Source organism: Schistosoma haematobium, chromosome ZW, assembly GCF_000699445.3.
Source record: "Schistosoma haematobium chromosome ZW, whole genome shotgun sequence".
Taxonomy (NCBI): domain Eukaryota; kingdom Metazoa; phylum Platyhelminthes; class Trematoda; order Strigeidida; family Schistosomatidae; genus Schistosoma; species Schistosoma haematobium.
Window position 1 is genome coordinate 30,778,356 of NC_067195.1, and position 20,153 is coordinate 30,798,508.

The window sequence follows — 20,153 nt, forward strand, 5'->3', positions numbered from 1 at the left end:
AGCGTCTCTAAATTGGTCGCAGGTTTTCAGGTGACTGGATCTAATAATGCTTTCGAATACATCACAGGTATCCACAATAACTGATCATAACTCATTGATGGAATAGAGCTATCCACAATACTGAGGAGAATGAGTAACTAGAGATGGTCTTCTTTAGTTGCTCTCAATAACATCAAAAATGACGGTTGGAAACGAACCCAAGGACGATTAGAAAATCCATGGCGGCTGTTACATACATTTCTAGCTAAAAACGCCCATTCTGGTTTCTGATATCTAAAACTAATACTCAAAACAAAAAATGGATTAATATTTTGCCAGATAAAAATATAAACATGCCTAAGAAAATACACTGACCTGAGTCGCGGTAGCAAAAACCGGGAAGATAAATCTGATCCGAAAAAATTAGCGCGAGCACTTAGGCTATCATCTAAATTGAGGAATTTCAGAACACTATAAGACTAAATTATGCAGCGAAACCAAAAGGCTAGCGAAAAATCACATGTGGAGGCAAACCAATAGCCATTTTTTATTAAGACAGCGGAAATTACAATTTCCCCTTCATTCTGATTATTCGCTAAGTAGACTGCCAAAATTACGAACCGGAGTTTAGTTTATTTTCAGTCAGACCCACCGGCCAACACTTTCAAGAAGAAACTAAATATTTACCTGAAAACATACTTCACATATTACAACACTTCAGTCGACCTACTATCCTTAGTGACGAGGGATAAATACTGTTTTGTACAAAGTCCAACGGTTGTTTATTTGCATCGTTGTCAAATTGAAGATCACTAAGTCTGTTATTTAACCATGAGGTCAGTTGTCGTATTCCTATTTCGTCGTTTATATAGTCTAAGAAACCCAGCTCATAGAAATAAAAAAGTTACTAGTGGTTATTCAACAGTAATAGGTAAAAATTCGAGTGCCTAGAATGGTGGTGGTGATTTTTCCCAGCCCAATCTCGTATTTTGGGGCTTTCACCCAAATCAAGTAGTCCCTAAATCAACCAACAAAACGGAAATAAAGGCGAACAAAGGGGATAATGCTTTGGAAAATAAAGGGGAAACGCAGCAAAATGTCTGCTTTTTCGCCTGTCCGGGAGAAATAATGCGGACTTCCCACTTTTTGTCGCTCAAATGTCGACGAATTGTCTACTTTTCGCCCAAATGTACGCCGAATTGTCTACTTTTGCTCCAAATTTTAAAACACCATTGGCATAACCCCAAAATTCTCCTATGTTCGCCTTTATCCCCACACTAAAACTGCAGTCCACGCGAAAAATGGTATATGTTTAAATAAATTTATTGAAAAGGAAAAGCGTATTATTGTACAACATTACAGCAGAAGCTTGAGCATCAATTGTTATGCATTTTCATTGTAATTGCCAATTCATTGTTATTTAAAAAGATCTGCAAAGGAAGAAACGGGTGATGTATTATTAATAAAGCATATGTATTTAGTCGCAAGTTCACTGACAATCAAACTCAATTTCTCAACACTTAAATAGTTTCCCATGTAAGTAAGAAAGCGAGCTCACTTACAAAATAAAGTTTTATGGAAAAATAAGTAGAACATAAAGAACATTTCACGGATTACTTCCTTTAGCCAAGCATGTTCGGCTATTGAGAATAAAAATAATCTTCCTGTGAATTCTGAAGTGTAAAGAACGAAAGAAGTTACAACGATATCTGAGTGACATGCTCTGGCAAAGCCAAATACTTGAAGCTTCACTTACGGTTATGTTTGTTAACACTTGACTGTAACTATAGAGCAGTAGGGAAGTTAGCACTTTAAATTATTACATACATGTTCTTGTTCCCTCCTATTACGCTTTATCAATTTGTCTCTGACGTCGTGAAAATAACATTGTGTCGCGATATCGTGCAGTTTCGCAAGGTCTTTTTCGTTGACAGATGATGACAAAAAGCGATTGGTTAATGCACCTAACGTTTAAATAATAGATACAGGTTACTTCGTATGCAGCCGTGAAACCGGCATTTATGAAGTGTTCGTTTTGAAGAATTGCCAAATAGCGTGAAATTACTGGCAACCTCAGGTGTCATTAGGTACGACAAAACATATCGCATTGAGGTTTTAGGATCATTATCCATTAACCTCGTTACCATGGCCATCTGTAATGCGAACAAATTATAAAATTAATGTTGTTGACTTACAAATCTGTCCCTGGTTTCTTTCTGCTGTAAACCAGTGTCCAGCATCTGCACTTCCTCTTCAGATGACAAAGGGAACTGCTGACTTGATAGTCCGCAATCGAATTGATGCGGATGTTCGCGTTCACTGAACTTCACTAGTAGCAGCTTTACATTTATACTCAAGTCAGTAATAGCTGACGACATGTTCTGCATCATTGTATACAGTCTATCAAATCTGAAAAACTTCACTTGATCGTACAGGTGACTTACTGGGCCGTTGAAGCACAGCCTTAGATTCTAATGTTGACGGTGATGTATCTAATTGTGTCGAACTACTTCATTAACATCTAAATAGTAATGAAAGGTACTTGGCAATTGGTGAGGTGACTATGTCAAACAACCGAAATTTCGGATATTACTTCACATTTCAGAACTGACCAATTGTCATCTGGTCGGTCTCAGTTTTGCAGGTGGATATCGACCAGCTCCGTTGGAAAAAAGGCAAAGTTCTTTGCCAACAATCCACTGCTTGGCTGCTATCATTAGTTGTTTCTTGCTAGGAACGTCAACAATGACGTATTGTTTGTTAGCGGGCTAAACATAACATAAGAGGTAGTGAAATAGTTTTTGATCATGAATTAAGCACAAATAAAACAAAATACATTCACATAAAAGTATGCAACAATGGAACTATAACTAAATAATTGATGCAATTAATGGCTATACATTTACAGTCAATGTCCTTAACCGATACCCATGTGTGTTCATGGCTAACTACGGAGCACATAAATATTCCTATATCACTGGATGGGAAAGGATCTTGGAAGTAATTACGTGGGTCATCGAAAGATCTAAATTTTAGTAATCCATCCTCCCCTATATCAGTAACTAAACCAGGCTGTCCGTTTACTACTACAACATTGTCAGGCTTAAATGAAGTTAATTTACTATTCTTAAACATAATTGTTTATTGGAGACCACCTTAGCAGCTATTGGGGTAGTATTAGTTAAACAACTAACTTGAAGCCTATCTCAGAAGGACATTTTCTCAGCATAACGCTGAGCTGCTTGCTTTGCAACAGCATGTAAGACTCGAATGGAAAGGCTGAAAAACTATTTAAAGGTCCATGTACACGAACAACGTCAGGAAGGTGCTGTAACGAATACACATTGTAAACTAAGTTTTCAGACCCATAACACTATTCGTATTCCTTACGAAAGTTTCGTAAGTCCATTCTGACGGGTTCTACAACGGTATCATGTAATTTAGGGTGTGCAAGCAGATAAATGGATAACGCTAAACGCCGGAAATTAAGATACAAAGGTCGCATTTAAATGCGACAAAAACTCTAAATTTCTCTAGGTTTAGGATTTTTCCCCAGAATTTTCCCAAAATCGGGAGATTCAGTTCAAGCTACTTTCGGGGTGGTGAATTGTTGTGTTGATTCAAGTCTCAATGAAAAGGTGACGTGCTCGCTGAAGTTCTGTTCAGCCTTCTTACCTCAGTTTTTCACTCATCTAAAATAAAAGTTAGTTTTTCACCTGGTGTAAAGACTCACTTATTGGAGTTGTGCACAGCGTAGAATATTGTCCCTCAATCTTTCATCATCTTCGATGCTAGCAGATCTTCGGAAACGTATGTCGTTATATAGTCAAATATGTTGTAAACTGCTCTAAATGTTGCTAGTAATCCGGAAGATTCTGTCATGTTTGAAGTTGTTTAGCACTTTTCTGGATTATTCTACTATACGTAAAACTGGTAACTACCTACTCCAAAGACTTATAGACAACGATTAGTTTTATTTCTCGACGTAGTAGCTATTAATCTACCACTTTGGTGTTAAGGGTTAGCTAATAGGTTTCCAATTCAAACACGAAACTATTTCATGTGACTCAGTCTAGTTGTATAGAGATACATGCTTCAGATTTATCAATAACTTAAGTATATGGTCCTTATTAAATATTGATGAACTAAATGGCTTTATGAGAACTGTCGTGGTTGATTTCTTTTACTATTATTGTTAGAGAATGCAAGTACTGCAATATATTATTGACCCTATGTTTCTTAGCTAATGACCTTTTGTTATTAAGGCCAAGAGGAAGGAAGTTTTTAATTTCGACACCTGTCAGAAATTGCAAGTCTAACAACGACCCCCAATCTCTGGACAATTCAAATAGACTTCATACATTGTCAATTATTGAGCAAAGTACTTTAAACCATTCAGGTAACGACGACTATCCTAACCTTTCTCAGGCAGTGCTGAAAATAGGCAGACCTCAGGTTGCTTCTTTGGTCTACCATTACGTGTAAAAGAGTTATTTCATGAACTTCGAGGTGTGACGAAATTGTATGGTAAGTATGGTGCGTTCACTTTCACATACCACTTAACATTTAGATGATGTTTTTCAAAATAAGTCACCATAAAGTATTCCTGAACTGTGATGAACTGTTTTTAATTGTATTGTGGAAAACCTAACTTGATAACTCAATAGCAACACAGATATTTTCACTCGGTTTTGAAACACGCTTTATGTGTTAGTATTTATCTTACTGCTGAATCTGTTTTAGATTAAGTTAGGTCTGAGCTCGTAACGATATATTAACAAATCGAAGGTAAAATCTAATACTCTACTGCTCTATATCTACAAATATATGTGTATTCCTCTGGAGACTGGTTGTATGTTACTTTGGTTTTCAAATGGATTAGGTACTCCAAGCTGTTTACAATTTAAACAGCACAACTTTATTCTCCAAGAGGATTATACATGCACCAGGGACCTAGTTAGGCCTAAAAACCATAAAAATTATTTACAGTATGTACTTCTTCTAAACCAAATCTAATGGATGCTTATGAAACTTAGCAATTGTCTGTGAATTTGTGGTCTAAAATATAAGTCGCTTTTTGTTTTATTTATTCTGTAGTTTGCTATACATATATACAAAAGTTTGGCTTAAATAATGGTTGTTGTTCAGTTATGTGCGATAATTCTAAGCACCTGTTTACCTTTACTTGTCTCTGCTCCCATTTCCGTCTAAACATTGATTACCAGTCAGTCGTTATAATCATTGTAGAAACTTTTTTCAACATTCCCTTAATCCCTCTCCACTCACCATAACGTTCAGAGCTCTCTAAAATGACTTTTCAAACATGTTGCTTCAGTAATAGCTACCGAAATCATCTGTCTATCATTTTACTTTGAGGTTAGATGTGGATACCACTGACGTTTTTAGAACATATTGTAATGACTCATAATAATATGTCCATCGTTGAGCCGTTGTTGAGTATCATTAAGTCAGACATTATCTCCTTGTGATTAAAGTTGCAATTTGTTAGAAGTGATATTTTGTTCGACCATTGTTGAGGTAGATTTTCTACATTGTTTTTCCTGGGATGGAATAACGAACTTTCCACCTAAGTGTATTTCTACTTACCAAACTCTAACTAATTGGGCTGTAAAATCACTTTTCAAACCTTACCTCTGATCCTGGAAATCTGCAGAGAAAGAAAAGCGTGGTACCCTTAGGGCTGGTATTTTATATCCGCTAATCTGAAACAAGGAAGAGCAGTTGGTCCAGATGTCTTTAAAGATGACTGTATAGTTTTAGAGCCTAGGTTGACTAATATTTTAGCTAAAATCTGGGAGTCGAACGTAATCCCATCTGATTGGTCGCAAGCACTGATTGTCCCAATGTATAAGAACGGGTCAAAACCATCCTGTGATAACCGACCATAGAGGAATTAGTTTGACTAATATAGCATCTAAAATACTAGCTTCCATAATTATCGGACGCCTAACTAAAACTCGTCAGCTGCAATCACGAGAAAATCAGCCCGGTTTCAGACCTGGTCGTGGCTGCATCGACCACATATTCACCATTCACCAGACTCTAGAACACAGGAATGCTTATCGGCGTCCACAATGATGGTCTTCCTTGACTTAGAAGCGGCATTTGACTCTATAAACCGAGAGGTGCTGTGGCAGTGTCTGTCATTGAAGGGTGTACCTCAAAAGCACATAAACCTCGTCAGGACTCCTTACTTAAACACTACCAGTCCAGTGAGAGCTTATGGAGAACTGTCATCTGATTTTACAACCTCAAGTGGTGTCCGGTAAGGCTGTCCACTATCTCCATTTTTGTTCAACTTCATCATAATCCTACTGCTGGAAATAACGTTCTCGTCGTCTGAATTTTTGGGGATTGATCTCCTACAGGGAGGTTCACTTATCGACTTAGAATATGCAGACGATAGTCCTGTTTGGTGAAGACTCTGAAAAATGCAGTCTTGGTAGCACTGAGCAACAATGCCAGAATGTTTGGGATGCGTCTCTCCCCTTCTAAATGCAAGTTGCTCCACGACTGGCCTGTGTGAACACCTGAACTGATGATAGGGAGTGAAGTAGTCAAACGCTTCGACAACTTCACTTATATTATCTTGGAAGTTTTATCAGCCCTAATGGGTTGGTGTCTGACAAAATCACTGCACGGATTTGGCTTTTGCCAACTTTTGTCACCTATGGCGAAGGCGAAATACCCGTCTATCAATTAAAGGAAGAGTATGCTACTCAGTAGTTAGTTCTGTTTTACTTTACGGTTGCGAAGCGTCTCTATTAAAGGTAGAGGATACTCGTTAGTTACCATTATTCGATCTCAGGTGTCTTAGAAATATTGCTCGCATCTGATGGGAACACTGAGTAAGTAGTAGTGAGATAAGACGCAAAGTATTAGGGAATGATGGTAAATCAGTTGATGAGGTTGTGGATCTCCATCGATTGAGGTGGTTAGGGCACGTATTACGCATGCCCAAGTACTGACTACAGTGGCGCGCAATGCTGACTCATGTTAGAGACATGGCAGGAAGTTAGGGAAGACTAAACCAAAACGCGGTATCAGTTCATAAAGTCACTGACTTTTGATCTGAGCCATGTTGGTAGATACAGGCTACTTGAAGTCCGCGTGAATATCGTAATGAATGGTTGGAGACTCTGAGTGGCATGGCTCAGAACGGATCACAATGGTGTAGGTGTATATACTCTTTGTCTTTCCTTAAACCGTGGGATTAAAACTCCTTTATACCTTTCTTTCTACGAACTAACTACTATTGAAGTAACCACTGTGATCTTGGTGTCCATCTTGTTGTGCTAATGAGGTGTGGCAACTTAGATCAATGCATATATGTGCCTGGTCCTACGTTTTAGACTATTGAGTGACTGAAATTCAGTTCAATATCAGGAAATGGATCCTATAAATTATCCTAATTACTGTCCGTATTTCAGAATCAGAATAACACTTCTGGTTTTTACTTATTATTAGTTATTTTAAAATTGGTCCTTCTAGAGGTCATCTCCAGATCTAAGACTTAAGACATAATTATGTTAATCAAATAATTTCCTTATGCATACTAAATATATTCATGTTTTTTAAATGCTAAGACTCGATTTTTGAATTGAAAAGTTCATGTTATTAGTATCTCACCCAAGAATTGTGCAGGGCTTAAACATAAACCCGAAAAGTGCTTACAAAGTATACGATGATGTTATTTTGTTACATTTCACATTTATCAGACCGACTAATCATCGTGGGTTGATATCATTGTTGTTTGAGTTGAAAATTGATATCCTTAATTTCTTTAAACCCTCCCGATATTCTAGTATGTGTAATTAGATTATTTATTTTTAGTAACTCAAATTGCATTCTGTGTAGTAAACTTACTGAATTATCTCTATGCATTCATTAGATCACAAAATGTTTGCAGGATTGATTGTTCGTGATGTGTATTTCGGGATAGCTAACCAGTCGTTTTTCACTATCAATTTACTTTGATGGTTTGCAGCTTGTCTTACGATTAGTTTCGAGAAAAAAAAAAGAAAATTCAACCACACGAAGCCCAAATAACTCCCCTTATTTATCGGTCAGTTTTCAATGAATATTCCTCAGCACTAGCTAGTGTTCCGACTAGTACACTTCGTCATATAATTTTGTTACCAGGCAAGTACTTCTTTTCGGCTACCGTTTCATTGAATGTATCTTCGATTTAAAGGTCGGCTTAGGAATAGTAAATTTAGGAGATTTATAAGCTCTGTTCTGAGTAAATATGCTACCTATTTGCCACTATAAAATAATTGTTAAATTTCCGTTTTTTAGGAAATCTGTTTGACTCACTGCTTACTTGCTATTTATCCTTTTTCCTTTTTAAAAATCACTTTCTTTAATAGACTGGCAAGTAGAGTGTCTGAATTTAACAGCCGTAGCAAATGGGTCTAACCTGGTGTATAGTTTACCTACAAGTGGAGGGAAAACTTTGGTCGCAGAAATTCTTATGCTCAAAGAACTTCTGATTTATAATAAAAGCGTGCTTTTTATTCTACCATTTGTATCAATAGTTCAAGAAAAGGTATGTTATCCAGTTATGTTAAAATCATGTCCACCCAAACATGAGATCCATACTCTTATCGTCCTGACATTTTTAATTTCACCGGAAAATCCGTTTTTTATATGTATGTTCAAATCCAATTATAACCTCATTGTTTTCAAAAATGTAAAAACATTCGTCCATTAATTTGACAGCTATTGTTTTTAACGTCAGATTTTCCTGCATAGGTCATGTTATTACCATTCTCTATTTTATTCAGTCAAAGTACAATCAATAATTTTAAAGACTTTTGTGCTCGTTTAAGTTGTTACAAAAATATTATGGACTTAAAATACCGGGTCTTATTTCGGAGATAAAAATTAATTAATTAATGATGCTCTAATGATTAGGACGTGTGTAATACATGCCTACTTACCACTTCCATGTACGGTTTTCCTTAAATTTAGGCTGGAGTGAAAAAAGCACAAGTGAGTCGAAAAAAAAGCTTGTGTAACTTTCGGCAACCAGTTCGGGTCATATGGAGCTTTGTGTTTTAATATCTATGGTACAAGAAGGACTTGCTGGTGAAAATTTACTCAGTATAACAAATGTATGAACCTCTTTTTATCTGCATATTCTGATAATTTTGCTATCTTATGAAGCATTTCCCGTCTTTGTTTACTTCTTAAATAGTCTCTTTATTATCAGTAAGAAGCTATCGCAAAAATCTATAAAACTATGGGATATTCTCAAAACATGTAAATGGTTAACTATCGCATAAATTTAATCTCATCCTGAACCCGATTAATTTACTAATATATTCGTTCTAAATCAAACGTTCCAAACCTCCATACTTTATTGAGGATAAAATTCTAATTGTATGAAGGTAGGATAAAACCAAACTTCTGCTTGTTCGTTAGAGTCATCGATGGACTTATTTCTATAACTTATGGTTAGAAGTGTGGACTGTATAACAACTTAGGATTTTCAGCCAATGAATACAAATATATTTGTGAAATATTTGTCATATTTATGCCGAACAAATTTATCTGTTATAAAATTTTTCATAGGTCCGATCACTTACACCAATGGGTCTAGAACTTGGATTTTGGGTAGAGGAATATGCCGGTAGTCGTGGGCGAATCCCTCCAGTTAAACGTAATGGATCATATTCTGTTTTGATGGCTACCATCGAGAAAGGGCATACTATCGTAAATTCTTTGATTGATACAAAGACATTGGATAGTCTGGGATTAGTCATTGTGGATGAGGTGAGACAAATATAGCGATTTTAGTGAATTATTTGAATAAATGATTTTATTTATTTCCGATTCCATGTTATACATCCAGTATTAATGTTAGATTAAATCTACTAAGTCTATGCATTTTCAAATAATTTTTCTCTTTTTAGTGTAAGGGTAGTCATCCGATTTATTTATTTATTTAATCACATAAACGTTGGTACAAGGAGGCACCAAACAGATATGCGCCACATAAATCATTCGATTTATGTGAGGGATGTGATACTGCCCGGGTGCCCAGACCGAAGCAGGTGGTTTTCTTAGGGGGCCACACCCCGCGCCTTTGACCTTAAGGTCTGACCCACAAGGCAGTGGAACATCGTGAGGAGATGCAGTCCCATGGTGGCCGGTGACCAACGATTGTTTCATACGCCATTTGTTCCCTCAGGATACTGGAGCCCATGTGCACCATTGGTTTGGAATTCGATTAAAGCGCCGGACATTCGCTTTTTGTCTTCTCAATTTCGTAAACAACACCCCTGTCACGAGAAGGCAGTGAATAGGACTTCCCTGGCAGAGGCTGTATACGCGTGGCCATGTGCGAGCATTTCGAGAGGGAGGGCGGGCCCACCCCATTCTCGGCCATACCAGGGCATTTGGGGGCGTAAGGGTAGTCAGTAGCATTATTTTTGTTATTGGGATCAAGCACTAGATTTAATCTACATAAATACCACATTATTTCCAAACTACGTGTTTATGATTTAGTGAGTTATGATTTTAGATCTAGTTATGCGAGTTAGTCTTCAATATTATTGAGTTTTCATTTCAGGAGTATTGACGACCTGTTAGAGATGTTGAATTAAAGAAAGAATAGCGATTAATAACTTATAGTCACTATTATTTATTTGGTTTGTATTAGCTTGTGGTAAACTCTAGCCATAAGATATAAAAATCAATTCGTGTTTGTTTAGAGACTATCGGGAAGACGCCTCATTCATGTAATTCTTGCTGGTTGGCATGTATTTCCGAGATTTATTATCAACCTCAGAGAGTCTCATTCTCCCTCAGAGACTTTCAATTGGGTTACCCTGCATTGCCAACAAGCACCGAACTTAGATTCAAGGCTTCCTGTCGTGTTCTTCAAACCACCAAATGTCGGTCACAATGGGAAACAAATCTCAATCACTCAGTGTACTGATGGTCCCATGGCACTCTTTGTCGATAATATTCAGTTAGCTCTAAGTACTGTAGTAAATGATATTAGCTAGTGTCCTGTGACCAAGTATTGTCAGAGGCAATTTAATTAGTTATACAGGGTCATTCTGTTCCATCCAATCCTTTTAATATAGATAAAAGTTACGCAATTTGTTTATATGATTTGAGTAGCAAACTAAGCAGTCATTATTAAACTCTTAATTCTGGGGCCGTTAACTTTTCGGTAATTCTGTTACCAAATGTCATTTAACATCGGCCAAACCTTCCTATCTCCTTATTGTAAAGAAGCTGTTCAAAACCACTCAATATACTCTCATCCATCTACTTTAGACCTGCTGCATATCAATTTTTTACACTCAGAAGTCAATTGAAGTGCCAATAATGTTAAAAAGTAGTTTGCTTCAGTGTCAATACTATTTTTGTCTTCGTATGAACCCCATATTATTACGTTAAAATGTATTTCTAAAATTCGTTAAACCCCTGTTTATCTAAGTGAATCTGTAACTAATACTTACTTTTTCTTTAGCTGCATATGATTGGTGATGGTGGGCCTCGTGGTGCATGCTTAGAAATGATCCTTACAAAGTTACGTTTATCTTCTCGTAAGTTTTATCATTACATGTTATTGGTGTGTTTGTTGTCTTGTTTATATAATTTCTGCAGTACTCCAATGATCCTAATGATACCTCGTACATTTAGTCTATACAGTTGAATGCCTAGTCGGTTGCATTAGTATAATACTTACTTTTGTAGCCCAGAATTTTTGCCGCCAACGTTTTTGGGCAATAGAGTAAAGTTAGAAATAACTAGCTCTATGACTGTACATATATTTCCTCTATTTAAGCATAAAATTAACTTGTATACCACTTCATAGTATCTAATATCTCGTTTTCTCTTGGTCGGAATAATGATTGCATCTGCAATTTAATAGGACGTTCAAACCCATCCGTAGTTATCAAAAGGACTTTGAAGATCGGTTACAATCTTTACTTGCTTACAATCCTACCACCTTAATACTAACATTAAATGACTTTCAAAGCGTTATTTTACTACAAGTCCATACATTGTTTATTAATAAGCCTTGGCAATTTAGAAATTTTCTTTTAGAATCTCTTGTATGGTTCCTCTGTCTTTAGACTTCCTCGGTGAGGTAAATGTACATAATGTACTTTTCATTTAGTATATATAATCCTTTTATAATATATTTCGTAAGAGCATCATACACATAGATGCTTTATGGATATTAGATAACTAAAGTTTTTTTCACACAGCATTTTATCCTTAGTCTCTTCTTTGTAGCTACTACTCGGATTATTGGTATGAGTGCAACCCTTCCCAACATCTCTGATTTGACCGACTATCTAAGTGCAGAATTATATGTCAGCAATTTTCGTCCAGTCAAACTAATTGAATACGTAAAAGTTGGTGATCATCTATATGAGATTACTTCTACGAAAACATCTCATTGTACATCTGAAGGAAATGATTTCACTGATAGGCTTGTTCATTGTCGTATGGTAGATTTCCAGGTTTGCTTCAAGTTTTTATTTTATAAATTATTGTTAACTCATTGTACTAAAAAGTGTTAACAGTCCCTTTTTGAGGGGTGATAATGTAACAAACATTTTAGACACAATTTACCACTTCATGGTATATCTGATACTCTACTAATACTCTCGATAATTGGTTAACATATATGAATGTGCTTTTTTACCCTGAAACATTTTTTTGGTGAATGAAGATAGGTTTGTGTTGCTTCATGATCATATTCAACTTCCAAAAGTGGGATACTGTACGTGAATACAAGTCATATTTGTTTTCCCAAATTTACAATAAAATTATGGTGTATTTGATTTGACGGGAACTTACATAAATTGAGCGTTAGTAAATTTATCATGTTAACGTTATCATATACGGAAAACAATCGACTTGTAAAATATCTAACTGAAGTGATCAAATATGTTTACTTACTTTCAAAGTGAAATATTGACTCTCAGGTGCACCACTTTACGATATGTTCGTAAAGCGTTTCTGTAAAGTCTATCTAAAACTATGATTTAATAATTTTATCAGCTATAAAATTGTTCATTTATGCCAATTTCAAGTTGTAGCACTCAGTATTTTTTTACTCACGGTTGCTACGTAATTCTGTAATTCAAACAACCATAATTGTTTTATTAAAAAATGGTCCAACAATAGAGGATCATAAACCCAATATGTTTCGATTTATTTCTACTACTCATTCCCTAAACTTGTTAAAATGTATTGTGTATCTTGAAGTAATTGACTTTTCTTTTGAAGAGTAGGGTGCTACTCAAATTTATATTGTTTTACTTATAAAACGTTCAGTTTTGCATACTGGCCATGTCAATCGATATGTACATTGCTATGCTTTGCTTTAAAAATTCTATTTCCTTTTTTCATCATTTTAGTATACAAAAAAGATGCTTTCTAGAGATCCGGACCACTTAGTTGCCCTAGTTGCAGAAACGTTACTTGGACATTCAATGAGTGATTGGTGTTGTAACAGGTTATTTCATACCTCATTTACTCGATCATCTAAAGAAAGGTTTTCTTGTTTAGTATTTTGTCCAACCAAAGTACATTGTGAAAATACAGCTAAAATGTTAGCGGAACTCCTTCCTGTCACTGCTTGTTTTCCTCACTCAAATGATGAAGATTATATAACCGAGAAAAATCTTGTTGAACAAAGATCAATATTGTTAGACAATTTACGTCTCGATTATACAATTGAAAACAAAGATTTAAAGGGAGGAGCTCAAACACATTGCCCAGTTTTGGAATATACAGTTCCTAAAGGGATAGCTTATCATCACAGTGGGTTGACGCAGGAAGAAAGGAGTGCACTAGAAACTGCCTATAATGAGGGAGTAATCCGAGCGCTGTGTTGCACATCTACATTAGCTGCCGGTGTTAATCTACCTGCTAGGAGGTAACCCATTTTTTGAATAATGGTTGTAGTGTCACATTCTTTCTGTCTGTTATCTCCTGTAATAATTTTATCGATTGAGTGGAGTTATTTTTCTAAGACCATTTCTTCGGGAGTGCTCTGGAAAACTACTGTATGTAATATTCATGAAGTAGTCATGTTGTTGGTTGGTTATTGTTTGTTCTGAAACAGATCAGTCTTAAATCACTAAACTAAAGTACAATTATTCATCTTAATGTTTTACCATCTAATCAGTTAGTCGAACTTATTAAAAAGCAAGCATCTTTAAAACAAGAGAAAACCTACCCAATTTAGTAATTTATTTTTATTTATTATAGAGTAATCATTCGCAAACCTTATGTTGGCAGTTCTTTTTTGTCCAGTACTCAATATCAGCAAATGGTTGGACGTGCTGGTCGTGCTGGTTTGGATACTGTTGGTGAAAGTATTACAATATTGCAACCAAATGAACGACAAAATTTTGCTCATTTGTTATCTGATATATCAGACCCTGATGACACTAAACCACGTATTGGAACAACTGGTCTATGTAGCAGCAGCTTATTGTATGAAAATGGAAAGGGTCTACGACAATTTATACTTTCACTTATAGGTCTTGAAGTAAGTATCTGTTACATTATATCATTTTTCAAACTTGTTATATTTGTGTGGCAACTTTCAATCGTATGTGTGAATTAGCAGCTAATTCTTTAAACAGTCAATTACTTTCCTCGTTTAGTATTACCAATCACTAAATGGTACCTTTTTTATAAATATAACTCTCGTAGATTCATTTTCTGTGTCTCTACTAATGTATGGTATGTATAAGCTTATTGTTAGTTTTCCCTTATCAACTATTACTTACTGTATTAATTTGCCTTTAAGAAATAATTTTTTCTGGCTCTCTCTCTCTCTCTCTCTATATATATATATATATATATATATATATATATATATATATATATATATATATATATATATATAGTTTTTATTATAAACTATAAAATCAATATAATCTAGCCAATCTGCAATCAGGAAGTCATGCAGTTGTCCAATCGTACCATCCCGCGTTGGTATTCTAGGAATTCCTAGCGGGTTCTGATTGGGTGGAATCTCTCCAGCTCCTTCCGACCCTCTGGTGGCTTCCGCGTGCTTTCTCGGAGCCGTCCCAATAGTGTTCAACTTAACTTCTTGAAGTGAATGTGGATGACCGATTTACTTCAAGATTCATACTTTTAATCAATTTGCGTTCTCAATCACCATTGACACCATTAAAGACATATACGTACTCCATTTACCGTTGTATTGCTTTCATATTCAAATGGTTAGTCGTTAACTGACTATTATTTATATTGCTATATCCTAATTATGTATGCAGCGTAGAGTTTTATTACCGAAGAGTATCAGGTGGTCAATATTTTATTTAAAAAGTACGGTTTAATGTATTTACTCTCCAATTAATGTTGTGTAACTTTTAATCATATAGTTGGCCGCAACTTACCCAGATATTATTTGGTCATGTGAAAAAACGTTATTGGGTGTACAGTACCGATTATATCAACGCGGAGATTTCGATGACCTAGTTCGCACTGAATTGAATACGCTGATTAAAATGGATCTAATTGTGGTTGTGTCAGTTGATGCATATCTCAGGAAAACAACTTCAGTTTTAGAAAATATTGAGTTGGAAAAAGCTCGATTCCAGGTATTTATTTTACAATTTGAAAAAGTTTGTTTCACTGAATAATTGCTTATTGTTGTTAACATAAAACTAAAGATGCTACCAATAGCCTGTACCCTGTAGTGTAGTATTATACAAAAAAGCGGATTTTATTAGTAGTTTATTCTGTTCTATTCAAGATAGCGTGAATCTTTCATCTTTCAGTTCTTTTATATTTTCTTAGAGATGGAAGATGTGATCTAACAGATTTTCAGCTTTGTAACTCAGCTGTCGAGTCATCTTATCAGCTTTCAGTTATCCTTTTGTTTGTTTGAATTCAACCATAATCAATTATTGTTGTTTCTAAAATTAGTGATATTTTAACCATAAATAGATGTTTGTCTGAAAGGTAAATTCAAAACTATAAAATATGAAAGGGAAAGAAGAAACTGTATTTATAGGAGGAAAGCAATTGGTCAGAGTAATGTAGAATCGTAAGACCTTTTTGACATATTATTGATGTAGTGAATAAAAATACTAAAGTGGGGTTTCCGCAAAATTTGTTTATTTATTTCAATGATCAGTACATCTCTATTTCCGATTGATACATGACATTTTTTACAATCTTTGTTAGGCAACTAAATTGGGTAGAGCATCTGTAAAAGGTGGAATCGATACAGATCGTATTGGACCATTAATATCAGATTTTCGTATAGCAGCAAGAGCAGTAAATACAAGTGGTCCATTACATTTACTGTATTTGATTGCACCACCGGATGTTGTTGATACTATACAAATTGACTGGAGTCTTCTTTTTGATCGTATCAGTATCATGCCACAAAATGAAGCTAATTTAATAAGTCTTTTGGGTTTTCCTGAAGGATATATTTTGTGGAAAGCTACTGGCTATCCTATCAAACGAGTAAGTTGTTCTGTTTTTGTAGTTTCATTTCTGTTTACTCATATACATTCTGTGAGTACAACAAGATTGTTTTTAAATTGAATACCTTAATTTTTTCTTTGATTTTCCGATGTAAATATTCATACAATCTTTGTTTTCACATTTTACATTTTGACTATCTAATACTGCGATTAAAAGTAGTGAGTAAACAGGATTAGAAAATTTGAAAATATATAGTTGTTAATTCAAATGTACTAAAAAGTAAAAACCATTTTTGGATGATGTAGGAACAATTGAGACAATGAACCATATTCATTGCCATTGATAAAGTTACATCTCATCTCATATCCATATCATAGTTTTCTACTTCTTTATATCATCATTCTTTTATATATCCATACAAATAACACTTGAGATTCGTATATATTCGTTTTAACTTCTAATACCAGCTTAATTAAACTAAACTGAATTGAAAACTTCTAGTGCACGAGTAATTAATTTATTATTTACTTCTTTGTTTCGAATTGTCAGGAATAGTGTGTACTTTATTATACCAACTATTGACTGAATGATATCATTCTTCGAGAAGACACCGTGTAACTGTGATGAAGATACCACTTTTCACTATTTAGTTATTCGAAATGTAATCTTTGATATTTGTATTTATAATTATTGTCCTATAGCCTAGGATAATTAGAACAGTGTTTCTTTATTTGACAGAAGTTAGATGAACGACCTCTTCGTCGATTGTACGTCGCTCTAGCTCTCGCCGAACTATGGCAGAATAGATCAACATTCCCAATATGGTATGTAGCTGAACGATACAAATTTTCACGCGGTGCTCTTCAGTCTACTCTAACTTCAGCTGCATCCCTGGCTAACTCATTGGCTCATGCACTAGCTAGTGAATTTTCTGCCGATTCAGAACTATGGGCATTTGCACACCTACTTCCAGAATTCGCCAAAAAACTGGCTTATTGTGTTTCTAGTGAATTATTTCCACTGATGGAATTACCAGGAGTGAAAAGAGTAGGTTGATGAGTTTACCTCATCTCATATTTTTCAGGTACAAAGGTTATACATTTCGTCAATTTTGTTTCACTTTCCTATTTGCGTCTTGAAAATATCATTTATTCTAATTAGATTTGTTTGATTTTCCTGAGTATGTTTTGATAAAGCTCATCATCCACGTAGTCTAGTCTGTAAACACTAGTTGAATAAATGGAAATAACAAAGTGTCGATACATTTGCAACACATCTGGTTTTTCTAGAGCCGTCCGGGCAAATAGTATGCAGAAATTATTGTTTAAAAGATGCAGAACTATGAGAATTGTTTTTCGAATTCATTGGTACATTAACGCTTTTGATGTCAAATAAACACTTTGGTCTTTTATTTATATCTAAAAAGCACGCTACTTGTGATCTGAATCCAGTTGTTGGAGGTTGAAATACACAATTGCAACATGGTTTCATGATTTGCATGCTTCTGGAGTCACGTTCGTCTACATATGAGAACTGATGTTTCGGAGTACGTTAATGTTCAAGAAAGATCTCTTTAAGGCTGGTTACACATTATGGTACTTCAGTAATTCTATCCGCTCCTCAACACTGGGAAAGTTTAGAGATAGAGTGAAGAAATGAAATCGGCAGTTTTTAAAACCAACCTTTTCCAGCGCTTCTTTCAGAAAGTAGAAATTTAGCAGCGGATGGAATGACAGTTACGATATAAATTTTCGTTAGGATATTATTTTTATAAAGTATGCGAGGGTTTTGGAGAATAGGATTATTTTTCGACAAATTTGCTTTTAGATGCCATCATAAAAAATTCTCCAATATGAACATTTCGTTCAGTTGATTTAAATAATAATTAATTTATTAATAAAAAGGAACAATCGAATTTATAGTCTACAAACAAAACAGTAAAGCTAAGCTTTTTCTTGATGATTGTGAAGATGACTAATCATCATCATTTCAACCTAACTATGTTTGATTGATTTACCTTACTTTAAAATTTGTACGAAGGAAATTTAAATAGAACTTCTTGCGATCAAATTCATTTCATTCGACGTGGATAATTTAGAGACTCTTCTTTATTGATAAAAAGTAGTTTTTTTATGTACAAGTAATGTGTAGCCAACCTATCTTATTAAATTTTGGTTGATTCGAATTACCATACAATTATTTTTTGTCCTGCGATTACTGACTGTGTTTATAAAAGATAAATTGAGTCCCTTGATTTTATTGCATATCAATGTCGATGATTCTACTTAATTCACGAGTTATGATCGTAAAACTATTGTTTTGTGACAGTTTTGAATTGTATTTCAAATTTATTAGAAAACAGTATGGAATGACGTATCAGATCATTTCTTATAAACAAGATAATTATGATGAACAAGAAGGAGGCTAAAATAATAAATAAAACAGCAGACCAAAATTTTAAAATGACCAAGATTTAGGGGTGTAAGTATATTTGCACTATTTTGATTTAAATTAATCTATCAAGTTATCTAACATCTCTTAAAAATTTTTCCAGAAAGCTTACATATTTCTAATAAATAATCAGTTGCCTGATGAATTCACTCTGTTTTAAAATAGCCATAACTACTACCGTGTATTAGAATATTAAATCCTTACATGTTTCGAATGATTATTTCTTTCACTTACTTTTACCAACAGGCCAGAGCCCGACAGTTGTATAATTTAGGCTACTGCACTTTGAAAGATATAGCGTGTGCTAACTCTTCTGATTTAACCAGTCGCATGGCTCCATATATGTCTAAACGGGTTGCAAATGAAATAATACAAGCAGCTCAAATGTTAGTATCAGAGAAAGCTGATGCTCTTTTCCAGGAAGCTAACGAAATGATATCTGGAGTTGGGACAAAAAGTTTGCTTTCTCAGATGGCTGACTACTTGAAGTACAAACCATTTTCTCCCAAATTAGCTGGCTTAAGCAATGTCAATAAAGTTAAATTTGGTTCATTTGGTGCTGATTTTGATGAAGACGAAGATTTGTTTGAGTGATAATTAAACAGAATGCTTCAATGCTAACTTATATGTCTAATGTCTAGTCTTCTTATAACAATGAATAATCTCTAAATGCTCTCTGAATGCCTATTGTCTTTCATAATGCAATTTAATTTTTGGTTTGAATTTTTTGTCAGATTACTGATTATTATTGTTCTTTTTATTACAAATGAATGTGATTTTCGAGGAATACAAATTGCTTTTTTTCAATCTTATTGGGATATTCCATTCTCGAAATCAATCTGCACTACTGCTATACTATCCGCGTAAAATTTGATCATATGTCGACAAACACATTTAGGGTTTAAATATCGTACTTTTTCACTGTCCACCAAATCACTTAGTTCTAGTTCCAAGTTCGTCGTAATTTCCAACAAATCATATGCTCAGTTTTTAAATTTTACATATTTTATACTTCAAATACAAGAGCAAATCGAAACTGAATTTCATTTAGTAAATTTGCATAAAAATTCTCTACGTGAAGCTATGTCTGCACGCTAAAAATATACATAAGACAAGCAGACAAGTGTTCCATTGCTAGGGTAAATTGACTGAATCATATATTAAGTGAAAAATTGGAACTCATTAATGATTCTTGGTTAGTCTTACTAGTATCATTATTATATTACATTTTAGAAGATAAAATATTG

General features: G+C 34.7%; 1 protein-coding gene across 2 annotated transcripts; it reads left to right on the plus strand.

Annotated features, from left to right (window-relative positions):
* Nucleotides 1-780: 780 nt before the first annotated feature.
* On the plus strand, nucleotides 781-19,698 carry MS3_00003264 (uncharacterized protein; the record flags this gene model as incomplete). Of its 2 annotated transcripts, XM_051211009.1 has the most annotated exons (13): nucleotides 781-815; nucleotides 4,245-4,378; nucleotides 4,408-4,506; nucleotides 8,370-8,548; nucleotides 9,577-9,777; nucleotides 11,489-11,564; nucleotides 12,262-12,491; nucleotides 13,395-13,915; nucleotides 14,251-14,533; nucleotides 15,399-15,617; nucleotides 16,207-16,494; nucleotides 17,194-17,502; nucleotides 19,153-19,698. In XM_051211009.1, the coding sequence occupies 13 exons, from the start codon at nucleotides 811-813 to the stop codon at nucleotides 19,498-19,500; spliced, it is 2,892 nt and encodes a 963-aa protein (XP_051071035.1). In that variant the 3' UTR covers nucleotides 19,501-19,698. The 2 variants fall into 2 exon arrangements, with proteins under 2 accessions (XP_051071035.1, XP_035588584.1); XM_035732117.2 differs by lacking the exons at nucleotides 781-815; nucleotides 4,245-4,378 and adding an exon at nucleotides 2,961-2,979.
* Nucleotides 19,699-20,153: the final 455 nt, after the last annotated feature.